Source organism: Acipenser ruthenus, chromosome 16 (assembly GCF_902713425.1).
Source record: "Acipenser ruthenus chromosome 16, fAciRut3.2 maternal haplotype, whole genome shotgun sequence".
Lineage (NCBI taxonomy): Eukaryota > Metazoa > Chordata > Actinopteri > Acipenseriformes > Acipenseridae > Acipenser > Acipenser ruthenus.
This window is the reverse complement of record NC_081204.1, coordinates 28,824,495-28,844,586: the sequence shown is the minus strand read 5'-3', so window position 1 is coordinate 28,844,586 and position 20,092 is coordinate 28,824,495. Positions and strand designations below refer to the sequence as shown.

The 20,092-nt window shown below is 37.6% G+C and overlaps 1 protein-coding gene across 1 annotated transcript in view; it reads left to right on the top strand.

The window, feature by feature from the left end:
* Positions 1-20,092, top strand: part of LOC117412178 (ecto-NOX disulfide-thiol exchanger 2-like) — a 122,629-nt gene that overhangs the window by 46,125 nt on the left and 56,412 nt on the right. The window contains 1 exon segment of the mRNA XM_058989318.1: positions 15,314-15,457. Within this exon segment, the coding sequence (XP_058845301.1) occupies positions 15,314-15,457 (144 nt within the window).

The following is a 20,092-nucleotide window of genomic DNA, read 5'->3' as shown; positions in this document are numbered from 1 at the left end:
GCATGAAATACAACTAGGAACGCACAACTCGCCCGAGATTGTTTTCGTACATTAAAGTACGAATGTAACCTGAAATCCGTAGATTGATTATCACCACACAAGCATGCAATCCTTATGTTCAGTAGGTTTTAAATTCAAATTCAAGCAAACAGGTCAGCCTTTTTTCCCCCTTCATTTTAAAATTGTTGTCCTATTATATTTGTACATAACATGACATATGGTCCATTTAGCGACTTCTAATCATATCAGTCGTTGAGAGTGGACAGCTGCTGGTTGCTAAACAAGCAGGAAAATGTGTATTGACAGGTCCCAGGGAAGGCTGGGATGTTGTTTGATTCAAGGAAAAAGACAACGTTAGTAACGGAACCTTTCAATGCGCAAGGTAAGTGAAGGTACGTCAGTTTCTGATCGCACCATCCGTCGCTTTTTGAGCAAAAGTGGGCTCCATGGAAGAAGACCCAGGAGGACTCCACTTTTGAAAGAAAAACATAAAAAAGCCAGACTGGAATTTGCTAAAATGCATATTGACAAGCCACAATCCTTTGGACAGATGAGTCAAAACTGGAGCTTTTTGGCAAGTCACATCAGCTCTATGTTCACAGACGAAAAAATGAAGCTTTCAAAGAAAAGAACACCATACCTACAGTGAAACATGGAGGAGGCTCGGTTATGTTTTGGGGCTGCTTTGCTGCACCTGGCACAGGGTGCCTTGAATCTGTGCAGGGCACAACGAAATCTCAAGACTATCAAGGCATTCTGGAGCGAAACGTACTGCCCAGTGTCAGAAAGCTCTGTCATGGGTCCTCCAACAGGATAATGACCCAAAACACACAGCTAAAAGCACCCAAGAATGGATAAGAACAAAACATTGGACTATTCTGAAGTGGCCTTCTATGAGTCCTGATCTGAATCCTATCGAACATCTATGGAAAGAGCTGAAACTTGCAGTCTGGAGAAGGCACCCATCAAACCTGAGACAGCTGGAGCAGTTTGCTCAGGAAGAGTGGGCCAAACTACCTGTTAACAGGTGCAGAAGTCTCATTGAGAGCTACAGAAAACGTTTGATTGCAGTGATTGCCTCTAAAGGTTGTGCAACAAAATATTAGGTTAGCGGTCCCATCATTTTTGTCCATGCCATTTTCATTTGTTTTCTTATTTACAATATTATGTTGAATAAAAAATCAAAAGCAAAGTCTGATTTCTATTAAATATGGAATAAACAATGACGGATGCCAATTACTTTTGTCAGTTTCAAGTTATTTCAGAGAAAATTGTGCATTCTTCGTTTTTTGTGGAGGGGTACCAACAAATTTGAGCACATCTGTACGTATGTACGACCCCTCCAGTATATACCTGCCACTAGGGAATATAAGATCAGATAGCAACACTGTGTGCTTTGGTAAAGATGTTAAAAACATGAATACAAAAGTGATTTCCTCCTCTAGGTCATATGATGTGATGTGAAATGGAATTTGTGTTGAAGCATGCAAAGTGACAGTGAGACCTTTTCTCTACTCAGACAACTAAAGACAAGTCACCTTGTAGTAATAACTACTTAAAACCTTTACAGTATCTAAAATACAGAGTGAGAAACACAACACAAAAAAATGACGTGTTTTACTCTTTTGATGTTGCAATGCTGCAAGCTCATCAGGGATGGAAATAAAGCTCCTATTGCATAGCCGTTTCACCCATTCCAGGTTTTAATACAAGCTTGATTAGCCATGTGTATGTAACAAGCTCAGGTGTGGCTTATTAAACTCCTAGTAAAACCAGAATAAGATCTAACTGTTATGCAATAGGAGTCTTATTTCCATCCCTGTTCATCATGCTGATGTGCAGGTGTAGTTTGACACACATATACAATTCAGTTTCCAACTGTGGGAAAAACAACTTCCTTCATAGAATATGAATGATTGAACCAAGAATCAACCCTGTTTTTTATGTTGCTGGTCTCTCTACTGTTCGTTGGTCAAATCATAAAATATTTAACAAAACACTAGTGTCAAGGGAAGTCATTTTCCCACAGACTAACTAGAGGTCAAAGAATCTGTGAACAATGTTCTGAGCAGGGAGGACTGTGACTGTGACTTGGTTGTCAAAGTGCATCAAGGCTCTAGGGACACCCAAAAGCGTATACAATAAAAATAATTTTAACAGTTTGATCAATAATGAAGGACATAAATTCTTTAAAATTTGGAAGGCTATGTTTAATTAATAGAATCGGATAAAACACATGCACATGTACTGTAACATTACTTGTTGATTGTGGTTGACTGTGGTTCAATGGCTGATTTATTCTCCTTCCTTCAAAACAAGAACCCTAATAATAATAATAATAATAATAATAATAATAATAATAATAATAATTTGTAATTTAAAGAGCTAAACTGGTGTTTTTAGAACAGTATGTACCATGCTTACTGAACAACACAGAACAACATGAACACATTTTGCAGGTGACTCTAAAAGGAAGTGCTGCTGTTGTTCTTTGTGTCTGCATTATCTTGTTTGTCTGTGTTTTGATCACTCCAGTACCACTGACCATGCTTGATAATTCCAGGTTGTTGATAGAAGCGGAAAAAGGTAGTTTATCCGTACTCGGGATTTGTATCTGTGAGCTTCAGGACTAAAGATAAGTGTGTTGCTTACAGGAGCACCAACTGCACATCAATCCAGTTACCTTCATTCAAACTGTTGCTGTATCCTACTTTTGAAGGATTACATTTAAATTATGGATTGTTGCAGATCACCAAAGATATCCTTTACCCTTGTCAATCCATTCACCCTTAGGAGTTTCAGAAAAGTGTCCGATGCACATTGCAGCATAAACAATGTCTGCACCATTTGAGAGGCTGTTCCAGTACGCAGTCAGGTCTCCATTAAACACACTTGTGAGGAAATACTGTTAAACTTACTTAGTCAAGATAGATCTGCTTGCCTAGACGACTACTAACATAATGGTCCACGTTGGGTATGTTTTCTTTTTCCTGTTTGTTACATCTGTAATTACAGCAGGAAGGCTCCATAAAGTCTTGCTGTGGTTTCTCTGAAAACCCTGATAATTAAAGACAGGCTACAAAGAGGTGTATTAATGTTTCCTTAATGCAGCAGTGTGTAAATATCTACCTAGGTAGGATCTTAACCTCTGCAGTGCTTTCATAGGTACCGCTCATTCCAGGTGCCTAGAGTAAGTAGCAGGTCTCCGAAACGTATAGCATTACATGTCCCCATGTGTTGCTACAGCTGTTTTAAATAACGTATCAGTAATTTTTCTTTTCATTGTTAACATCCGGACAACTTTTTACACTTATAACTTTAAAGTCTGTTTCAAAGCTCTTTCAAAAATGTCCTAAGTAGGATCTTAACCTCTAGTACAGATACATTATTTAAACAGTTACTGCAGCAACAGTGGAGGCTTGTAACGCTATATTTTTTGGAACCCAGCTACTTACTCTTTAATTGTACAACTCGTGTTACCTAAACACAATGGCTAATTAGGCTCATAGTAAAACCTGGAATGGATCAAACTGCTATGAATTCTTGCTGTCCTTGATTGTGATTTCCTCTGAAAACAGAATGTTGTATTTTAGTGGCACTGTAAATAAGTAAAATAATATTATTTGTAGTTAAATCCTCAATGGTCTTTCCATTATTACTTTGCTTACGTTAGGACAGGTCCTTAGGAATTTCCCCTGGAAACTCACTGGGGTATACTGCTCTGTAAACATTTCAAAATAAGTGAATGCTCGGAGAAAGATCATCGATTTTGCTGCCCGTCGCCCTACAGAAGGACAGAGGTTGAGAGATTCCTAGAGAAAAGAAGCAATCCTTAGGGATGATGCTGTTCAGTTACTTAGCAGTAAAACTGACCTCTCTGAAGTAAAGTTATTCCCCTGGGGCTTGGTATAGGGGTATCATTAGCCAGAATAGGTCTAGTCAATAGTCTTTTCTTAAAGGTGTATATTGAAAACGTTATGCAGTATTGTGTAGTGCTTGGAGCTAAGGTAGGGCAGGGGGGTTGAATGACCTTGGGACTGGGGACTGGGACAGAAAAAGTGCTTCATACTGGTTATGAAACTGATCAAATCATTGTGGACAACTGCTAGAGCTAGGGCTTAGAGACTGGTGCTTACACTACAGCTGAGGGATTCATGCCTAGAAGGCGAAAGTGTGGCTTTATGGCAAGATATTTGGTCTAATGACATGTAAAGTAGGCTAAAAAAAACAACATCCAAATAAACCCTTTTTTTTACCTGGCTGCATTACCACAGACACCTAATTTTGTCATGTTTTCAAACGCTGCATTGCAAAGCTGAAAATGCAGTTGGTTTGAAGTATAAATGAATTAAAATGGAAATGAAGAGCAAGGCTAAATTAATGGGATCTCCAGGGGCCAAGCAGGGTGAGAGCAGGTGGACCTGGTCACTAGGGGCAGGTGGCTTTTACATCTTCAAACAGCCCGGATAGCGATGTGTATCATCCACTCTCTGCTCATACGTCTGATACCCACAGATTTCTTTGGGAAGGCACAGCGCAGTGCCCTTCCTTTGATGTACCCTGTCTGTGGCTCTGGTCCACCTCTTTTCAACAAGTTGTCCTTTTGATGTGTTTATCAAGCAGCTTCGCGGCCCAGCAGCTCCCGGAACTCACATTTAAGGTTTCAAGATCGTAGACAATGCTGCATCTAATTTGTTTAGAGTTAAACGCTTTCCTTGCTCGTGCGCATTTATTTTTGTTCTTAATAATACTGTTATACATTTTCTGTTTTTTTTTTTTTTAAATACAATGATTGCAGTTGTCGTTTTACTCTTTTGGAGCGGCCATTGGATATTTGTAGGACCTTCTTTGTCAGAATTATCAGAATAAGCTGTCCAAATAATCCAAGTGTCTGCAAATGTTTTTAGAAACACTTGACCAGACTGTGCTTTAACATAATAGATTTAATGTCCATTTTTTAATGCTGAAAGTGAGCAGGGCTAAAATCGTAAGAGCAAGTAACAGGCTTTGTATGCCAGTGTCACTTGTACTCCTGAAAAATAGGCATAGGCTACTCGATACAGATACATGTTTGTGTTTGTTACTTTGCACACCCCTGATAAACAGGAAACGAGTTTAAGCTTCTTTGGGAGGTTTTAGATTTCATCCCTCGTTGAGTGCATATAGCCCTCAGAAATAAAACCTGAAAACCAGAAACACTAAATATCGCATTTAAAGTAAGTGGGATATTTAAAGGCTTATTTCAGACAGTGCTTGATTGACGCTGGTAGTTGAGTTGTCGAATCAATTGTGCTGTGGTTTGCAAGGAGCCTTGCCACATTTGATAGATAAGGATTTAAAACTAAGTATAGTGTCTACAACAAGTATTCTGGCATTGCTACATTTCGTATTTTGTTTTGTAATGAATTTGAATGTTGCAATGAAAAAGCTACTTATTTCCACTGTACAAAACCACACAGGTCCTGTGCATTTAGAACCTCAGGTACTCAAAATTCTCTAATAGTAAGAAAAAATAAAACTGTTTTTGTATTTAAATAAACAACATATAGTGTCCTCATATCTTTTTTTTCTTCAGTCATAAAAACTTCAGTGGCGGGGAGCACGGGCAAGTGCCTCCTCTGATTTCTCATGGCTGACTGCAGCCCTGCATCTTATAATCCAAAAATAGTTTATTGCACAGGTTGGCACAATTCCAGCACATCAACACGCTGTAAAACACTTTGTTGTTGTGCCTGGAAAAGGACAGGTATGGGATACTTTGCAGTGTCAGTCCTCTGTGTGGCAGACCATATGCAGTTTATGGTTATGGTTTATGGAATGTCCAGAGTTGAGAGAATCTATTGGCACAAATTAATACTAGCTGTCAAACTTTTTTTTGGTTAAAACATTCAAGTGACCTTAACTGCCTCCAAGGTAGCAATTCAAAGCGCAGAAGAAGCTTTATTTTATATTCTTAATAAAACCAATGACATGGTGACAAAGCCGGTTTACTTTCATATTAATCGTTCAAGGATTTCAATTGAAGACAGGAATGCAGTACAGTATGTATACAAATATTAACTTCAGAACACATGGGCAAAAAGTAGCGGTGTCTATCAGACAAAAGATTTGTACTAGGGATTAATATTTTCATTATTTGGGTTGTTACTAAGCTAACGTCTTAAAAAAAACAAAAAAAAAAACATTTCTCAAGTGGTTTCCTTGTTCATTGCAGTATGTATAATAACTGGTTCATTGTCCTACTGGATTCATGGTATTGTACCTCACACTTCACATGCTGTGTATGAACAGTACAGGTAATTATTGTTCAAATGTAGACTTCCTCTGCCTTATGCTCGTGGTGTCATTAGAATGATTCTTCTGGCAATGGCTCTTCCTCAGTGGAATGAGTCTCACCTGTGCCTATTATCAGGTTCTCAACACTTGCTTAATAGACCCATTTACACTCCCCGTTTTACACTGTTGTCCTGTAGTAGAAAGGTGAATGTAAACAAGGCTAATGACTGATATTTTACAGTATAAAAAACTGCCTTTTGAAATCTCTGCTACTGGTTGCTTTCTGTTCCTGGTTAAAGAGCTAGGCTGCTGTCAGACACATTGATGAACAGTGTGCTTGTTTTTTTGACAAAGGCATTGTCTCCAAAGGATTATAATTTTCGTTTAGCTTTCTTTCACCCCTGATGGGAAAAGTACACTGCAAAAACCAGCCAGTCAACCACAGAAAGACTTTTCTTTTAGATAGTTATTGCCTTTTATATAAAACTCTCCTGGATTCACCTTTTCATGTGTCTTTTATTGCATCCTGTACAGGAACACCTACTAGAATATCTTAAGAATGATATTAAAGGGACAAAGAGTGGGCCAAGCAGTATTTTACTCTTACAAATAGAAAGGCCCTAACCCACTCACAGGCCCAGTTTGATTCATATGATAAAGGTAAACAAAGCCAACAAATAGTGATTATAAAAGAAGCCAGTCCGCTAAGGAACAGGCCCAACATGCCGGTCACAGAAAATGTCAGGGTTTGTAGCCATTGCAGAACTGACATCCTTCCAGCCTGAGCTGTAAAGTGCAATCAATACCGTGACCATTTTCATATTATTATTATTATTATTATTATTATTATTATTATTATTATTATTATTATTATTGTTATTGTTATTGTTGTTGTTAGTATAATTATTTGGTCATTTAGCAGACACTTTTATCCAAAGCGATTTAGACTTGGGAGTGAACTATGTATCAAAACTGCTGCTGCAGAGTCACTTACAATAGGACCTCGGTTTTACGTCTCACCCAAAGGACGTCTCACAAGGAGGTTAAGTTGCTCAGGGTCACACACAGCGAGTTGGTGGCTGAGCTGGGATTGAACCCTGAACCTCCTGGTAACAAGCCCCTTTTCTTTATCACTGGATGATGTCTTGCACATCTCCCTGATTTCGTTAAGTTCCATTCATTTTTTTAAATAGATAGACATATTTAACAGCTTTAACTCGCTTACAAAAAACGAAAGCATACCTTGCATGTGCTCTTATAATATGTCATCATCTCTGGCTCTTCAGTGTAGCCTATAAGCTAAACTACTATATGTATATGGTAATATTATATAGTTCTATTTAGTCAGACTTTAATTTAAATTGGTCGTTCCTATCATAGTGGTATGGATATATCTAGCCCCTCGTCTGTACAGCCTTCATGAAGCAGATTAATTGAAATATCTGACTGACTGATTTTAGAATCCCCGAGCAGCCACAAAAGCAGTTTTTATCGGATGATATTAGTGAATTTAGTATCTATCCATCATGACGTGCTGAGCTAGCATTAAGATAAATATATTTTAATTATGAAAGTGTGTTACACCACTTTTACAAATCCCTTGCTGATGATAAAAGCACTCAACCACATTGTAAAGATCACCGCGCTTTAGGTACTTTTAGGAGCTATGACTAAAAACTCCTGCTTACATGTTTTGCTTGATGCTTGTAGATCTCATTAACATCTATCCAAACATATCTTTGGGTGATTTTTTGGAGTCCCCCCCCACGCAAGTTATTACGGCCTAAACTTGGTAGAAATAGCAAAAATTCAAATTTCAAGGGGGTTTAATGACCAGTGGTGGGATTTGAAACCAAACGTTTTTCACAGAATTTGGAAGACTGGTACCTAAGGGTCTTACAGCAATACTTCCATTTTAGGACACACATCCCCTACAGGGTAAAAGGTTAGGCTGAAGTTCGAATAAAACTCGTCAGTTACCCCTCGTCTAGCAATTTGCCAGAAGTGAGTAGGGTGCTCCTAGTATTTTTTTCTGAACTCAGCGTGTCTGAAAACCCCCAGGTGAATTTTTCTAGGAAAATCGGAGATGGATGGGCAACGGCACTGGTTGAGTTGGCATGGAATGACCCTTTAGATTAGATTAGATTATTTTATCTTGCATCTGAGCAAGCCCAAGCAAGGTTAATTTGTGGAATGAGACCAAACCGCGTTCCGTGGCCTCCAGGTTTAACTGTCGTACTGCAATATTATCACTGGGAGGTGCTGTTAATTTCAGAGCAATAGGAAAACATAGAAAATTTAAAAATGTGTAAAATCAAATTAGTGTGGACTTTTTGGGGTATTGGTAAAAACACTTCAAACGCTGTATTCCGAGTGAAGCGGATTAGACTGCAGTCCAAGGATTCATTAGTTTTGTTTAATAGAATTAAAATGCGTGGTTGGGAGATTTAAATAAATTAACCTTCATTAAATCCCCAGAGGGTTGTTGGAATGACAGAGGGGGATTAGGATGAATTTTCTCCTTGTCACTGATATAATGAATACTGATTACATTATTTTTGCATGAAATACGTTACCATTTAACCCTGGACTTTTGCACGTTGCAGCTGATACAGCAAGTGAGAAATCGTGTTAAATGGTCAGAATGCCACTGGAGAAAACGGCAAGTCTGTTGTGCATTATCATTTTAAATGCAGCAGGTGCCTTGTTAGCATTCATATGGAGAGTACCAGCACTATAAACTTCTTCATTAGGAATGTCATCTATATTTAAATTGAGGCTGTGTGTGCCTGCTGGTTAAAGAGGAGAACTGTATGGTTGTGGGATGTGGGACTCTGGAGATATATTTGAAATCACACTTCATCAACTCTCTTTACTCTTTTGAACCGCGTCACTTCTGTCCCTCATCCCAACTGGGTATACATTGTGGTCACTGTATTTCCAGAGGCATTCACTTGTCAGGGTGGTCTGTTACAGGGTATCCCTACAATGGTGCCGATGCATCACAGAATCTGGATTATTAGTGGTACTAACTCATGTTAAGCAGAGCTGACTAAGCTTGTCTGATTTTAGGTGAAACTGTATGTACAGGCATTAATGAGATATCAGTCCATATTGTGGCTGTAATGTCTGGTGATATTTTCTTATGGAAATGATACCCCTTGAGAGCCACTACATGTTGGCTTGAACTGGTGCATGGTAATTGAAGTGATTTGTTTCCATGTGCTGTAGTTTTATAGGTCATGATGATGCACATACATTAAAATGTGCTATTTGTTTGGCAGGGGAACAATTCCACTTATGGGACAAAACTCCAACAGCTGCATTAAAAAAAGACACTTTGAAAATGTAGCTTACAGTGGAAATAGCAGTAATTTTCATTGTATCATTTTTACCATATAAATAATATGTTTACTTAGAAGAAAAAAAAAACTTAATTGTGTCCCAATATATTTATTTAAATATAAACCCTATTTCATGTTAGAAATGTGCTTACATGGAGTGAAAAGCCTAATTAATGGACCTGTAAGGATTTTGAAACTCTTGGTTATGTATTGGCCTGCCTTGCAGGGAGTAACTGGCTTTTTGTAACTCAGCAAGTGCAGTTGTGACCTTGAAGGGATGATAAAAATAATAAAAACCTTTATTATAACCTAAATAAAAACCTTTATTTCTGCTTAGAAAACTGTTTCAAGCCTATATACAAACCATAATCAAACCTATTAAAACTGGTTCTAAAACCATTTACTAGTCATGGAACGCATAATAACACACTATACAGTTGGAGCACGTAGGCTTTTTCTGATGACCACGCACCTTGTGTGGGGCAGTGTACGCTAGGTTTTTCCATTTAAATTGCACAAGCTCTTATTGTTTCATCAGCCGTCTGTTTTTTTCCATTATACTACTATTACTTATGCTTCCCATTTAAATGGTGAAAGCAGTGAGAAATCATTGGAACTGTAAACACTGTGTGGTTTTCCTGTGTTTTAATGTAAGCTCTGAATCAACGCAAGGTTAATAAACTCGTAAAATTAAGCTGTACATCAGCAGTTTGCAATCTCCAGCCTCATCGTTCGACCTTGTGATGCATGGGTATAGCACTTTGCTGCCTGCGAGAATTGAGCAAAACTCGTATCATTGTTCATAAATGTAACTTCTTGTTGTCTGGGTTTCTGCTGACATTGGTAAAGTGAAGAAGAAATGCAAATTTAACTTTTAATGTACTTTGTCTCATGCTAGGGAAATAAGACCAAATTTGGTTAAGGAAATTACGTAAGCTAGCTATATATATCTGTGCTGTTCGAAGTGATTTCCGGGCTCAGCTCAGAAACTAACATCTACACTGGTGGCGGCTCTGTGCAATGCCGGCTCAGAAAAAAAACAACATCTCTGATGCCACGAAAGCTCAGCTTGGCTCAGAAGTAAATAACATCTACACTGATGCCAGCTCAGAACACCATCCACTGAGACCTGTGTGTGAAATCACTGATGTATCACATTTGATTTGCTTTGTTCCTGTTTGCATTTTTGATTCCTGAATACACTCTTTTTGATTGACTTCACCTGAAGAAGATTCATTATTTTTAAGAATAAATCGAACCCCTTACAGACCCTGTGACTTCTCCTGATAATAGCCATAACTCTGGCCTTCTCTCATAACTCTATCACAGCCCATTCACCTCAATTATCAGATGCAGGAGTAACATTGTAATGTCACTTAACCTTGGAAAAGGCTTAGCCTCAGTCTATGAGGTTCCTAGTAGAGATGTCTTTATTCAGGTAGATGCTCCCTTATGCCTTCCCTGTTCAATTGATTTACATATAAATATTGCAAACTCATTACCTTTCAGGAGCACTTTGTTCATCAAAATTTTAGCTGTATGAATTTGGTCTCTGAAGACACTGTTGTCAGAGTACAAAAGGCCAACTGCATACATTAGGTCATTGATGTGATAATTCTTTGTAACATAGTATGTCTTTGTTCCAAGCCAGATGAATTATGTTTAGTCTCTCGCATAAATTGTTTTGATACATTTTGAAGGTGAATGATCCCTGTATCTCTCCCTGCTGTCACAGTGAGCCATTGGGCAGTCTCTCTCTTTAAAACAAAATACATAACGTTGATATATTTCAGAAGCTGCCTCTCTCTCGGACATGATTAGGTGAAAAGAAAGTGTTTTGGTGTAGGTAGAACGCTATCTTAAGACAGAAACATGGATCACTTGTACTGTAAAGTATCAATGTCGTCCTTGGGTTAGAAAATACAGAAATGTACAGTACAATCATGTTTCTCAACCATTCATACCGTTTGTCTGATTTATCAGACTAAACTTGTGTATGGTGCTGTAAAGTTGGAACTGTCTCCTCATGAAGTATAGACCCTCACAACTACATACTCTCTGTCACATTGTTCATTTAAAATAACTTTGCCAGCAAGCCTCTTGAGAATAAATGGCTCATTTGGAAGTGTGGCTTGGGAGGTATTCTGACAGCATACACAAAGTGCTAGTTATAGAACCAGTTGGCACAAATTACACAATAAGGCTAGGCATTGTTTCTTTACGATTTTTAAATGGTTAAAATCAAACTTTTATAGCAATCTATTTTAACGATCCAAACCGTGGAGAGTCTTACTGGATTACCATTGAATTAAATCAATACATTAATCTTGTTAGTGTTTGAACTCAATGGGGATAATTACCTTCATATCAAAAATACCGTAGAAAGAGGTCTGCAAATGAACAGGCTTACGCGTTTTAGGGTGGCAGTAAAAACAGCCACTGTATAGATCACATGTTATATATAAAATTTTACTTTTTCAATTGATTTAAAACATGTACATAAATGTATTTACATTTTGTTTTTCCTAAAACAGCTGCCTTTTAGTATTGGATGATGTTTTATTGGATGATTTTTAATTGACTAATTAGTCTGACTTCTGATCTGAATAACTGATAACATAAATTGTAACAAATGAGTGTAAAATAAGAATGGATTATTTTTGTTTTGTTTAATTTTAGAGTTTACTGCGAATTATTGCCAGGAAATGTATAGAGAGACCATTTTAGTTTTAAATGTCAGTTTTTTAATGAACTAGGAGTTGTACTGGATCTGTTCATTAAGGAGCAAACACACTTCGAATTCTCTCAGAAGATCTGTCATAGCCAGTGGTCTTTTCACCCCTTCGGTCAACGAGTTCATATTAAAGTGTCTTGGCAAAGACACTCAAACATTTTTTGTATTATTTCTGTTAAGTTTCCCTTGCCGCTGAAGGCACAAAGATGATAATGAGTCTCTGGAATGCTTTGTGTCTTCTGAAGTATTGGCACGCTGCATAATGCTCCAAAGACCTCTGAAATGGCAGATTGTATTACCATTTCATGTTATTCACATGGGTGTCTTGGGATTGTGGACTGTTGAAGTATTCTGACCTGCCTTTGCTCAGGCATTCAACATTGACTTCCACATGTTTCTTGCAGCTCTGGCACAACTGCTTCCCCATCCCCATGCACACAGCTCTCCGGAGAGAGGAGTATTCCTTCCGTTTCCTTCATTATACTGTATGCATATTCCATAGTGATTTTCTACAACAATGACCAGATCTCCAAATCCCCTGTCACATTCTATTGCTCAGTGTTGTGAACTGAGAACTGCCCTGTTGGTTAGAGGGACAGTGAGACAATGTGGCCTTTTTGTACAGCTAAAACCAAGGCTTGGATGGCAAGTTGTCCTGCTCATTAGAGATGAGGGACTGTGTTAGAAGCCTTGTTGTCAAGTGCCTGGAACCAGCACAAGAACTGGCTAGGTTCTTTTCAAGCAATATATTGTAGCCAGCAGACTAAAACAACACCAGACTTTTTTGGTTGCTTTGAGGTAGGTTCTGATGACATTTCAGACAAGGAAAGGTTTTTTGAGTGGTCTCTTCCCCAGAACCTACAGAGAGGTGACCACAAATGAGTAAATACATTTATATTTGTTTTATTTATTTTTTTTATAGTTAATTCTGTGTAATAGGCAGAGAGGGTTTTTTGCCAGCACAAAATAGGCTAAGCGTAGGTTACAGAAGCTACCTGCAATGTATAATACCGTTTATTTTACAATAGTTTCTGATATATTTCTGGCAATTGTTTAATCATTCTGGTTAGCTGACATTTTCCTTTTCAATCTATTTTTCTTTTGTGAATTGTGCAAGTTTGGCTCATGGGATGGGATTTGAATCTGTGTACAATCTGTATATGTGTGAGAGAGAACTAGTTACACAATTGGGAATAGTCAGACTCTAAGTGTTCATAAATTGAAAGACGTGTGACATAAAACACAAGATTCCCCAAGGTAAGGTGAATGAATCAGTAGAAACAGCTAGCTTAATTAAGAAGGCTGGTAAAAATTAATATTTCACAGCAAGTGGTGCCTGTGTATTTCCACGATTTAAGATCGAGAATTAAGACATATAGGATATTCAGAATCTTCCGTCAGTAATGGAGATTAAACAAAAAAACATTCATCAAAATGTGACGTCTTGCATCCATAAAAAATGTCTCATTTCGTGTCAGTGAGACTTGAACAGTTCAGTAATGGTGAGCCATAGAGTAATCTTGGTGCAGTATGTGCACAGAATATTTGGGATGCTTGTAGCTAGAAATTGAGAACTTTCCATTGCATTTAAAGATTTGTTTTATGCTTTCTGAACTAGAGTTTGCATGAAGAAAGTTACACTATGTATAGAGGGCTTGGATGCATTAAAGAAGGTTCATGTTGTGCTTTAAAATAGCTCAATGTTGGTGCATTGGTTACAGTAGTTTTTTATTAATATTTTGAGTAGGTGGCTTAATAGTGTGGAGGGAACAAGACGCTGGTTTTGAGTGCAGTAGCGCAGATTTGGATTGCTGTTCAGTATTGTGTAGAAGGCATTAGGTTTGCATGACTTGATGTTTTTGGCTTATATGTACAGCAAGGAGGTTTAAATACACAAGTGCTGACAGTATTGAAGGTACAGTAGACTGGATTGCATCATGGAAATTAGCAGGTTCAATAACTCTAGCTCTGTGACAACAGTGGGCATTTGAAGAATGAGTAGGTTTGGTTAGCAAAGGCCTCTTCCATTATACATTCATGTTGTCGCACTGGTACATCAGTCTTGATATGCTTCAATATTTTACATCAAATTGCTACTTGACTTTTTTCACGTCTACAAAATCCAATATCCTAACCTGAAAATATTACAACCGAGAAAATGGTATTGATTGATGAATGATGCAAAGAACTTGCTGTTCTTGCTGGTAGATGTTGATTTATTTTCCCTCCCAGTGCTGTTAGTTAATGAATCATCATAAAAACACAGTTGTTTTACTAATATTTCCAGTAATACACCTCTGAGGAATTCCTCTGTGCGTCACTTATTTTTTTTATTTTTATTTTTTTAAGAGCTTGAGTAAAACGATTCTGTATAGTTCTGCAAGGTATGCCTGGGTCTTTAAGTAATCTACCTAATCAACCAGACTAATGATGCTTCATTTAACACAATTCAGTGGTGCACTTCCACAAGTGCTGGTTAAGACACGTAGCAGTGAAGCTCAGCCATTGCTGCCACAGACACCTTGCATAGAACATTGTGAATGCTTTCCCGGTTTCACTGTGACATGTACACTGATCTAATCAGAATCCCTCAATCCTCTATAGTGTGTTCCAGTGATACATGCTGGGCATGGACTGTCGGAACTGTATTGACACATCACCTCGGCTAGAACACTCAAAATAAATGCCAACGCATGATTGCACTCTCTTAGTGTGTGTTCAAACGATAACACAGCATGGCCATTAATAATAAGTACAAGAGCACTTTTCTTTTTGTTTTTCATTTTCATGCTTCTGTACAAAATGTTTAACAACTGCTATACAAAAAAAAAAAGAATCCCCTAGAGCTCAAAGGAAGTGCAATCTTCTGGATATATTCAGTTTGGTTGAACTGTTTATTATTTAATTATGCAAATGTATTGTCACAGGAAAACTATTATTGTTTTATTTTTTTTACTAGGACTAAACCCGCTGACCTTTGACCCTTCGACGAACAATGAACCTCTACAGTTTAACAACTGTAATGGACCCCTGGTCACGGAGTGCCCTGTAGAGAATGGGGCTGAGAACAGCAAGAAACGGAAGAGACCCAACCTTCCTCCAGGTAAACGCAGGAGCCCTGTGGCAGCACAGCCATGTCATTCGTATTCATCATTGTATTGCTTTTGTACATATTTTCTGAATATGCCGACTGCCATTTGCATTTCTCAAAGGAGTTTCATAAATATTTCATGTTTTTCAGGATCATTTATAGTATTTCTCCCCCTGTATTTGTGTTAAGTTTTGGTTTAACAATACAATAATCTTGTTGGTGTTTGAACTCAATGGGGATAATTACCCTCATTTTTAGTGGGTACCTGGGGCAAGAGGCAGCACAACAGTACCAAACAATATTAAAAAAAAAAAAAAAAAAAATTTTTACTTAAGCGATACATTTGCAGTTATCCAAAAAACAGCAATAAAACATTTTTACAAATCCTTGTAAAATTCTATAGTTAACTTTTAAAACAGTTAAGATTTGGTTTGGACCTAATGCCCAAAGGACGCTCATTCCACTTAGGGTAACCAGAGCGTGAAAAAGATCATGTGTCAATTTCAGTCCTGTTACTTGGGACGAAGTCATATCTGTTCAGCACTTCTTGAAGCACATATATATGATAACTGAAATATGAAATGGCATGAAGTGATCTAAGCTTTGATACCGAAATGTTAACCACTCTAATTTACTGTAAAGCGTTGGTGGAATAGTCTCTACAGGCATTGGTTTTTCTTTGTTGACCATTATAGTAAAAACATGCTGACTTTTACTGGTGCATCTCACTGCTTTTTAATGCAACACGACTGAAGCATTTCCAGTCCAACTAATTATTAGCCGAACTTTACCTATATTTAGAACACTCTACTGCATTCATAAGAAAACAAGACCGCATGTTCCTAGGTTGCCTGAAGGCTGTGTAAGAGCCAATAGCACTATTATACTGGCTCGATCAGCAGTAAAGCACGGGGACCAAGTGATACAGGTTATTCTGGAGAACAGATATTGGAAAATTGATCTAGCGAAGCACACTCAAAATAGGCTATTTTCAAAATGACCGTATGTACTGTTGAAGGGGCAATGAATGGATTTCCAGTGTTTTGAAATACATTTCAGACTAGTAAAATTGACTAGATATCAGCTGCATACATATATAAACTCGCTGAAATAGGTGTTATCAACGTATCTAAAATCCTTCAAAAAACAATAGTTACATCCCAGTTGAAGTCCTAATCAGCAAAAAGTAGAGGAAAGCCTAATAAGCCGTGCATAAACTGATTTCCATTCATTGATTGTAAGTTGTCTTTGCTAACGGAAGCTCTGAACTAATTCATTTAAAAATAACTATGAATTAATCATTTCAAGTTAATTAAAGAATGGAAGATGACACACCAGGATACAAGAGATATGTCATTTAATTTAAGTGTCCTGGAAAAGTCAGACTACTTCCAGGGGCAAGATTAATCATATTGATGTTCCAAAATGATTTATCTATTTATCATGCTTTATTGCAAAGCACATTAACCCTTTCAGGACCAAGCATTTTTCAGTGGGATGCTCCCCCAGGACCAGGCATTTGTTGGCTGTAGTTGACACTCTTCCTATAAATTCACAAAAAATCACTTTTTTTACAGTAGCATCTTGGAAACAATGTCCTTTTTTTCCCCCCCACAACGCTGTGGTGAACATTTATAAAGTACTTCAGAAACCATAAAAAAACGCATTATTCTATGACCCGAGGGACATTACAATACTTTGTGAAAGTTTTGTTGAAAAATGTTGATGTTTGGGCAAAACTACAAGGCATTGTTTCACCCGAGTGATTTATTATTAGTAAGAAGGAAAAAAAAATGTACCTGATACATTTTGTTCATTAAATAGTATATATCCACTCGTTATATCCACTGATATTTATAAATGTTGTAAAAACATATATATTAAAACACATGACAGAATAAGTGTTCTAATATAATTATAAGTCAAATACATGAGATTTACAGTGTTCCTTTTATTTTATTAGCTCTGAACAAGTTCCTGTGATGTTTTGTTTCTGCTTTTGTCTCTGCCGGGCTGCTGTAAACTGTCTCCGCCCTTTAGACACTAAATGTATTGTGTAGAAGGCCTCAGTGACGTTACACAAAGAAAAAAAAAATAGCAGGAAGTGAGCATCAGTCCCTCCCCTATGCAATGACATGTGTTTCAAGCCTGTACTGCATAGTACGGTGGCCCTGTAAGTCATCAAAACAAAGTGCTTTTCTTTATCATGTTTACACGATTGCGGTCCTAGAAGCCCACTTCAGTATGATCGTGTTAACATGATCCCAGTCCTTAAAGGGTTAAATTACATGTTGTCTTATTTAGAACATGCACTAGATACAGGTGAAGAAATACTGTAAACAGAATTCTAGAGTTCAAAAAGGTTTGCTTCAAAAACAATTGAGGTCAAACTATTCCATGAAAAGGATATTGCCTCGCCAGGAAACTGGAGGTCATTTTATTTTTAAGCCTATTGCTTAACATCTACAAGGCAATAAGTTGCTGATTTTGTTTACACAGATACAACTTTAGAGGGAAGATGCAAGAGAGTCAGTCCCCTCTGTACTTTCTTTTCTATTAAAATGCTATATTCCAACTGTGAACTGTTATAAATAACTACCTCAAAGGCAGATGGCAGTCAGTGCCTACAGCTAAAAACATCCCTTTGTGCTTTTTGTGTATTTTTCCCTTTATCAAATTTGCTCTAGAAGTTTGAGTTCTCATCATTCATTGACAGGACAAACAGAGATGCTTCTGGTAAAGAATGATAGCTTGCTAGTTTGCACTGTGCTTTAGCCAGGGAAAGACCGACTGGGACTTTTTCCATATTGTTTGGTCCTGACAGAATTCCCAAAACTCCACTTTTAGAATCCAGAGTTCTTGTTTAGCCGGCTATATTTAGCAGATTTATTTAGCAGATGCCTTTATCCAAGGCGACTTACAGAGACTCGGGTGTGTGAACTATGCATCAGCTGCAGAGTCGCTTAAAATTACGTCTCACCCGAAAGATGGAGCACAAGGAGGTTAAGTGACTTGCTCAGGGTCACACAATGAGTCAGTGGCTGAGGTGGGATTTGAACCGGGGACCTCCTGGTTACAAGCCCTTTTCTTTCACCACTGGACCACACAGCCTCCTATAATTGAATGTGTATAATTATTCAAAGTGTGTATCAGTAAAGCTTGGCTGTTAGACACAGTTCTGTAACGGTTAATATCATTTTCATTTGTATGTTTTATTTGACACGGTTGAGTAAAAAAACAAACAATTGCGTATTCTTAGGTTGTTGGAAGTTGCTATTGTGGATGTTACCCAGTGACCAGGTTTTTATTTCAACTAGTTTAATGTTGCCTATTCATTAAATCAGTGGGCGCAAAAACCTGCTTGAAGTATTTTGTTATCAAAGTCTACAATTTTAAATAAAATACATGCTCTTTTCATCCCTGACTGAAAAAAAAAACATTGTGAAAGACTGTGATTTACACAGTTCATGACTTTAAAAACTAGTTTGACAGAATACCCATTACATTTATATTTTACTGCTCCATTACGCCTCAGAGTTATGCTCTCCAAGCTTTGAATATTTTTAAAATCGCAGTTCCAAAAGGCACAAAATGTTCTTCACAATATTGTTATACTACTGTCTAATCCTTAAGTAGGAGATGGTTCTTGACAGTGGTGGTGGTTTTGTTTTAAACAAGATTGAAATGGTTTATTAACCAGGAATATGTGTCCGTGTGTTCACATGTTTTTAAAGAAAAGTTGACTAAGTTAGTGGTCGTCTTAAAACCTCTCTGAAAATGAAAAAAATCTGGTTGAGTTTGAAGTTACGTTTTCTTGTATAATAGAAAACTACATAGAATTTATAAAGCTTTACTTGGCTTTCCAGTAACTGCTATGTATGGCAATACATCTGTAAAATCCAGCTCTTTGGATCAATATACTTAGGAGAGTGAAATAAACCCTGAGACTGTTTACTACCATAAAGGAATACAGACATGAAACAGATCTTTAAAAACTTTACAAAATGCTTTTCTAAGGTTGAATTAAAAACATGTGAACATATTTGATCGTACATTTGAATCTTGAATTTTACAAATGTGGTGCTCAGTTCAGTTATTGTGAATCTGAAGGCAGCACACATACACAATCGTAAAAAGGACCTTCGTGGCACTCAGGACTGTGACCTTGCTCTGTTTGTGGGCAGTGTTTTAATGCCAACACAACACCATTACCCCAGGGAGAGCTTGTGACAGAGGGGTTAGACAAGCACTTGGGAGGGAAGGAGGCAGGCAAGTGCAGAAGTGTTTCCCATAAATTGTCAGGCCAGCATAACCATCAATACTAGTGTGGTAAATGCTGCCATGTGATGCTGAAATATTGTGCCATTAAGAGGTCTGAAGTGCTATTTTAACTATTTTTTTTTCTACAAAGCAGATGAAGTTATTTTAATTTATTATTATAAAATTACCATTTCTTTTAGCCTACGCTGCCTTCCAATATTATTCCTTAGTTGCTTTATTATTTATTAGCCCGAGGCACAGTGCTTCAGCACAGTGAGGAAGCCTCAGTGATGGCATATGTATGTGGGCGTCTGTTTCAAAGTTGTCATGTGCAGTGATTTATAGGTTAAGTAATTGCCTTGGAGACTGATTGGACAGCCCTGTATT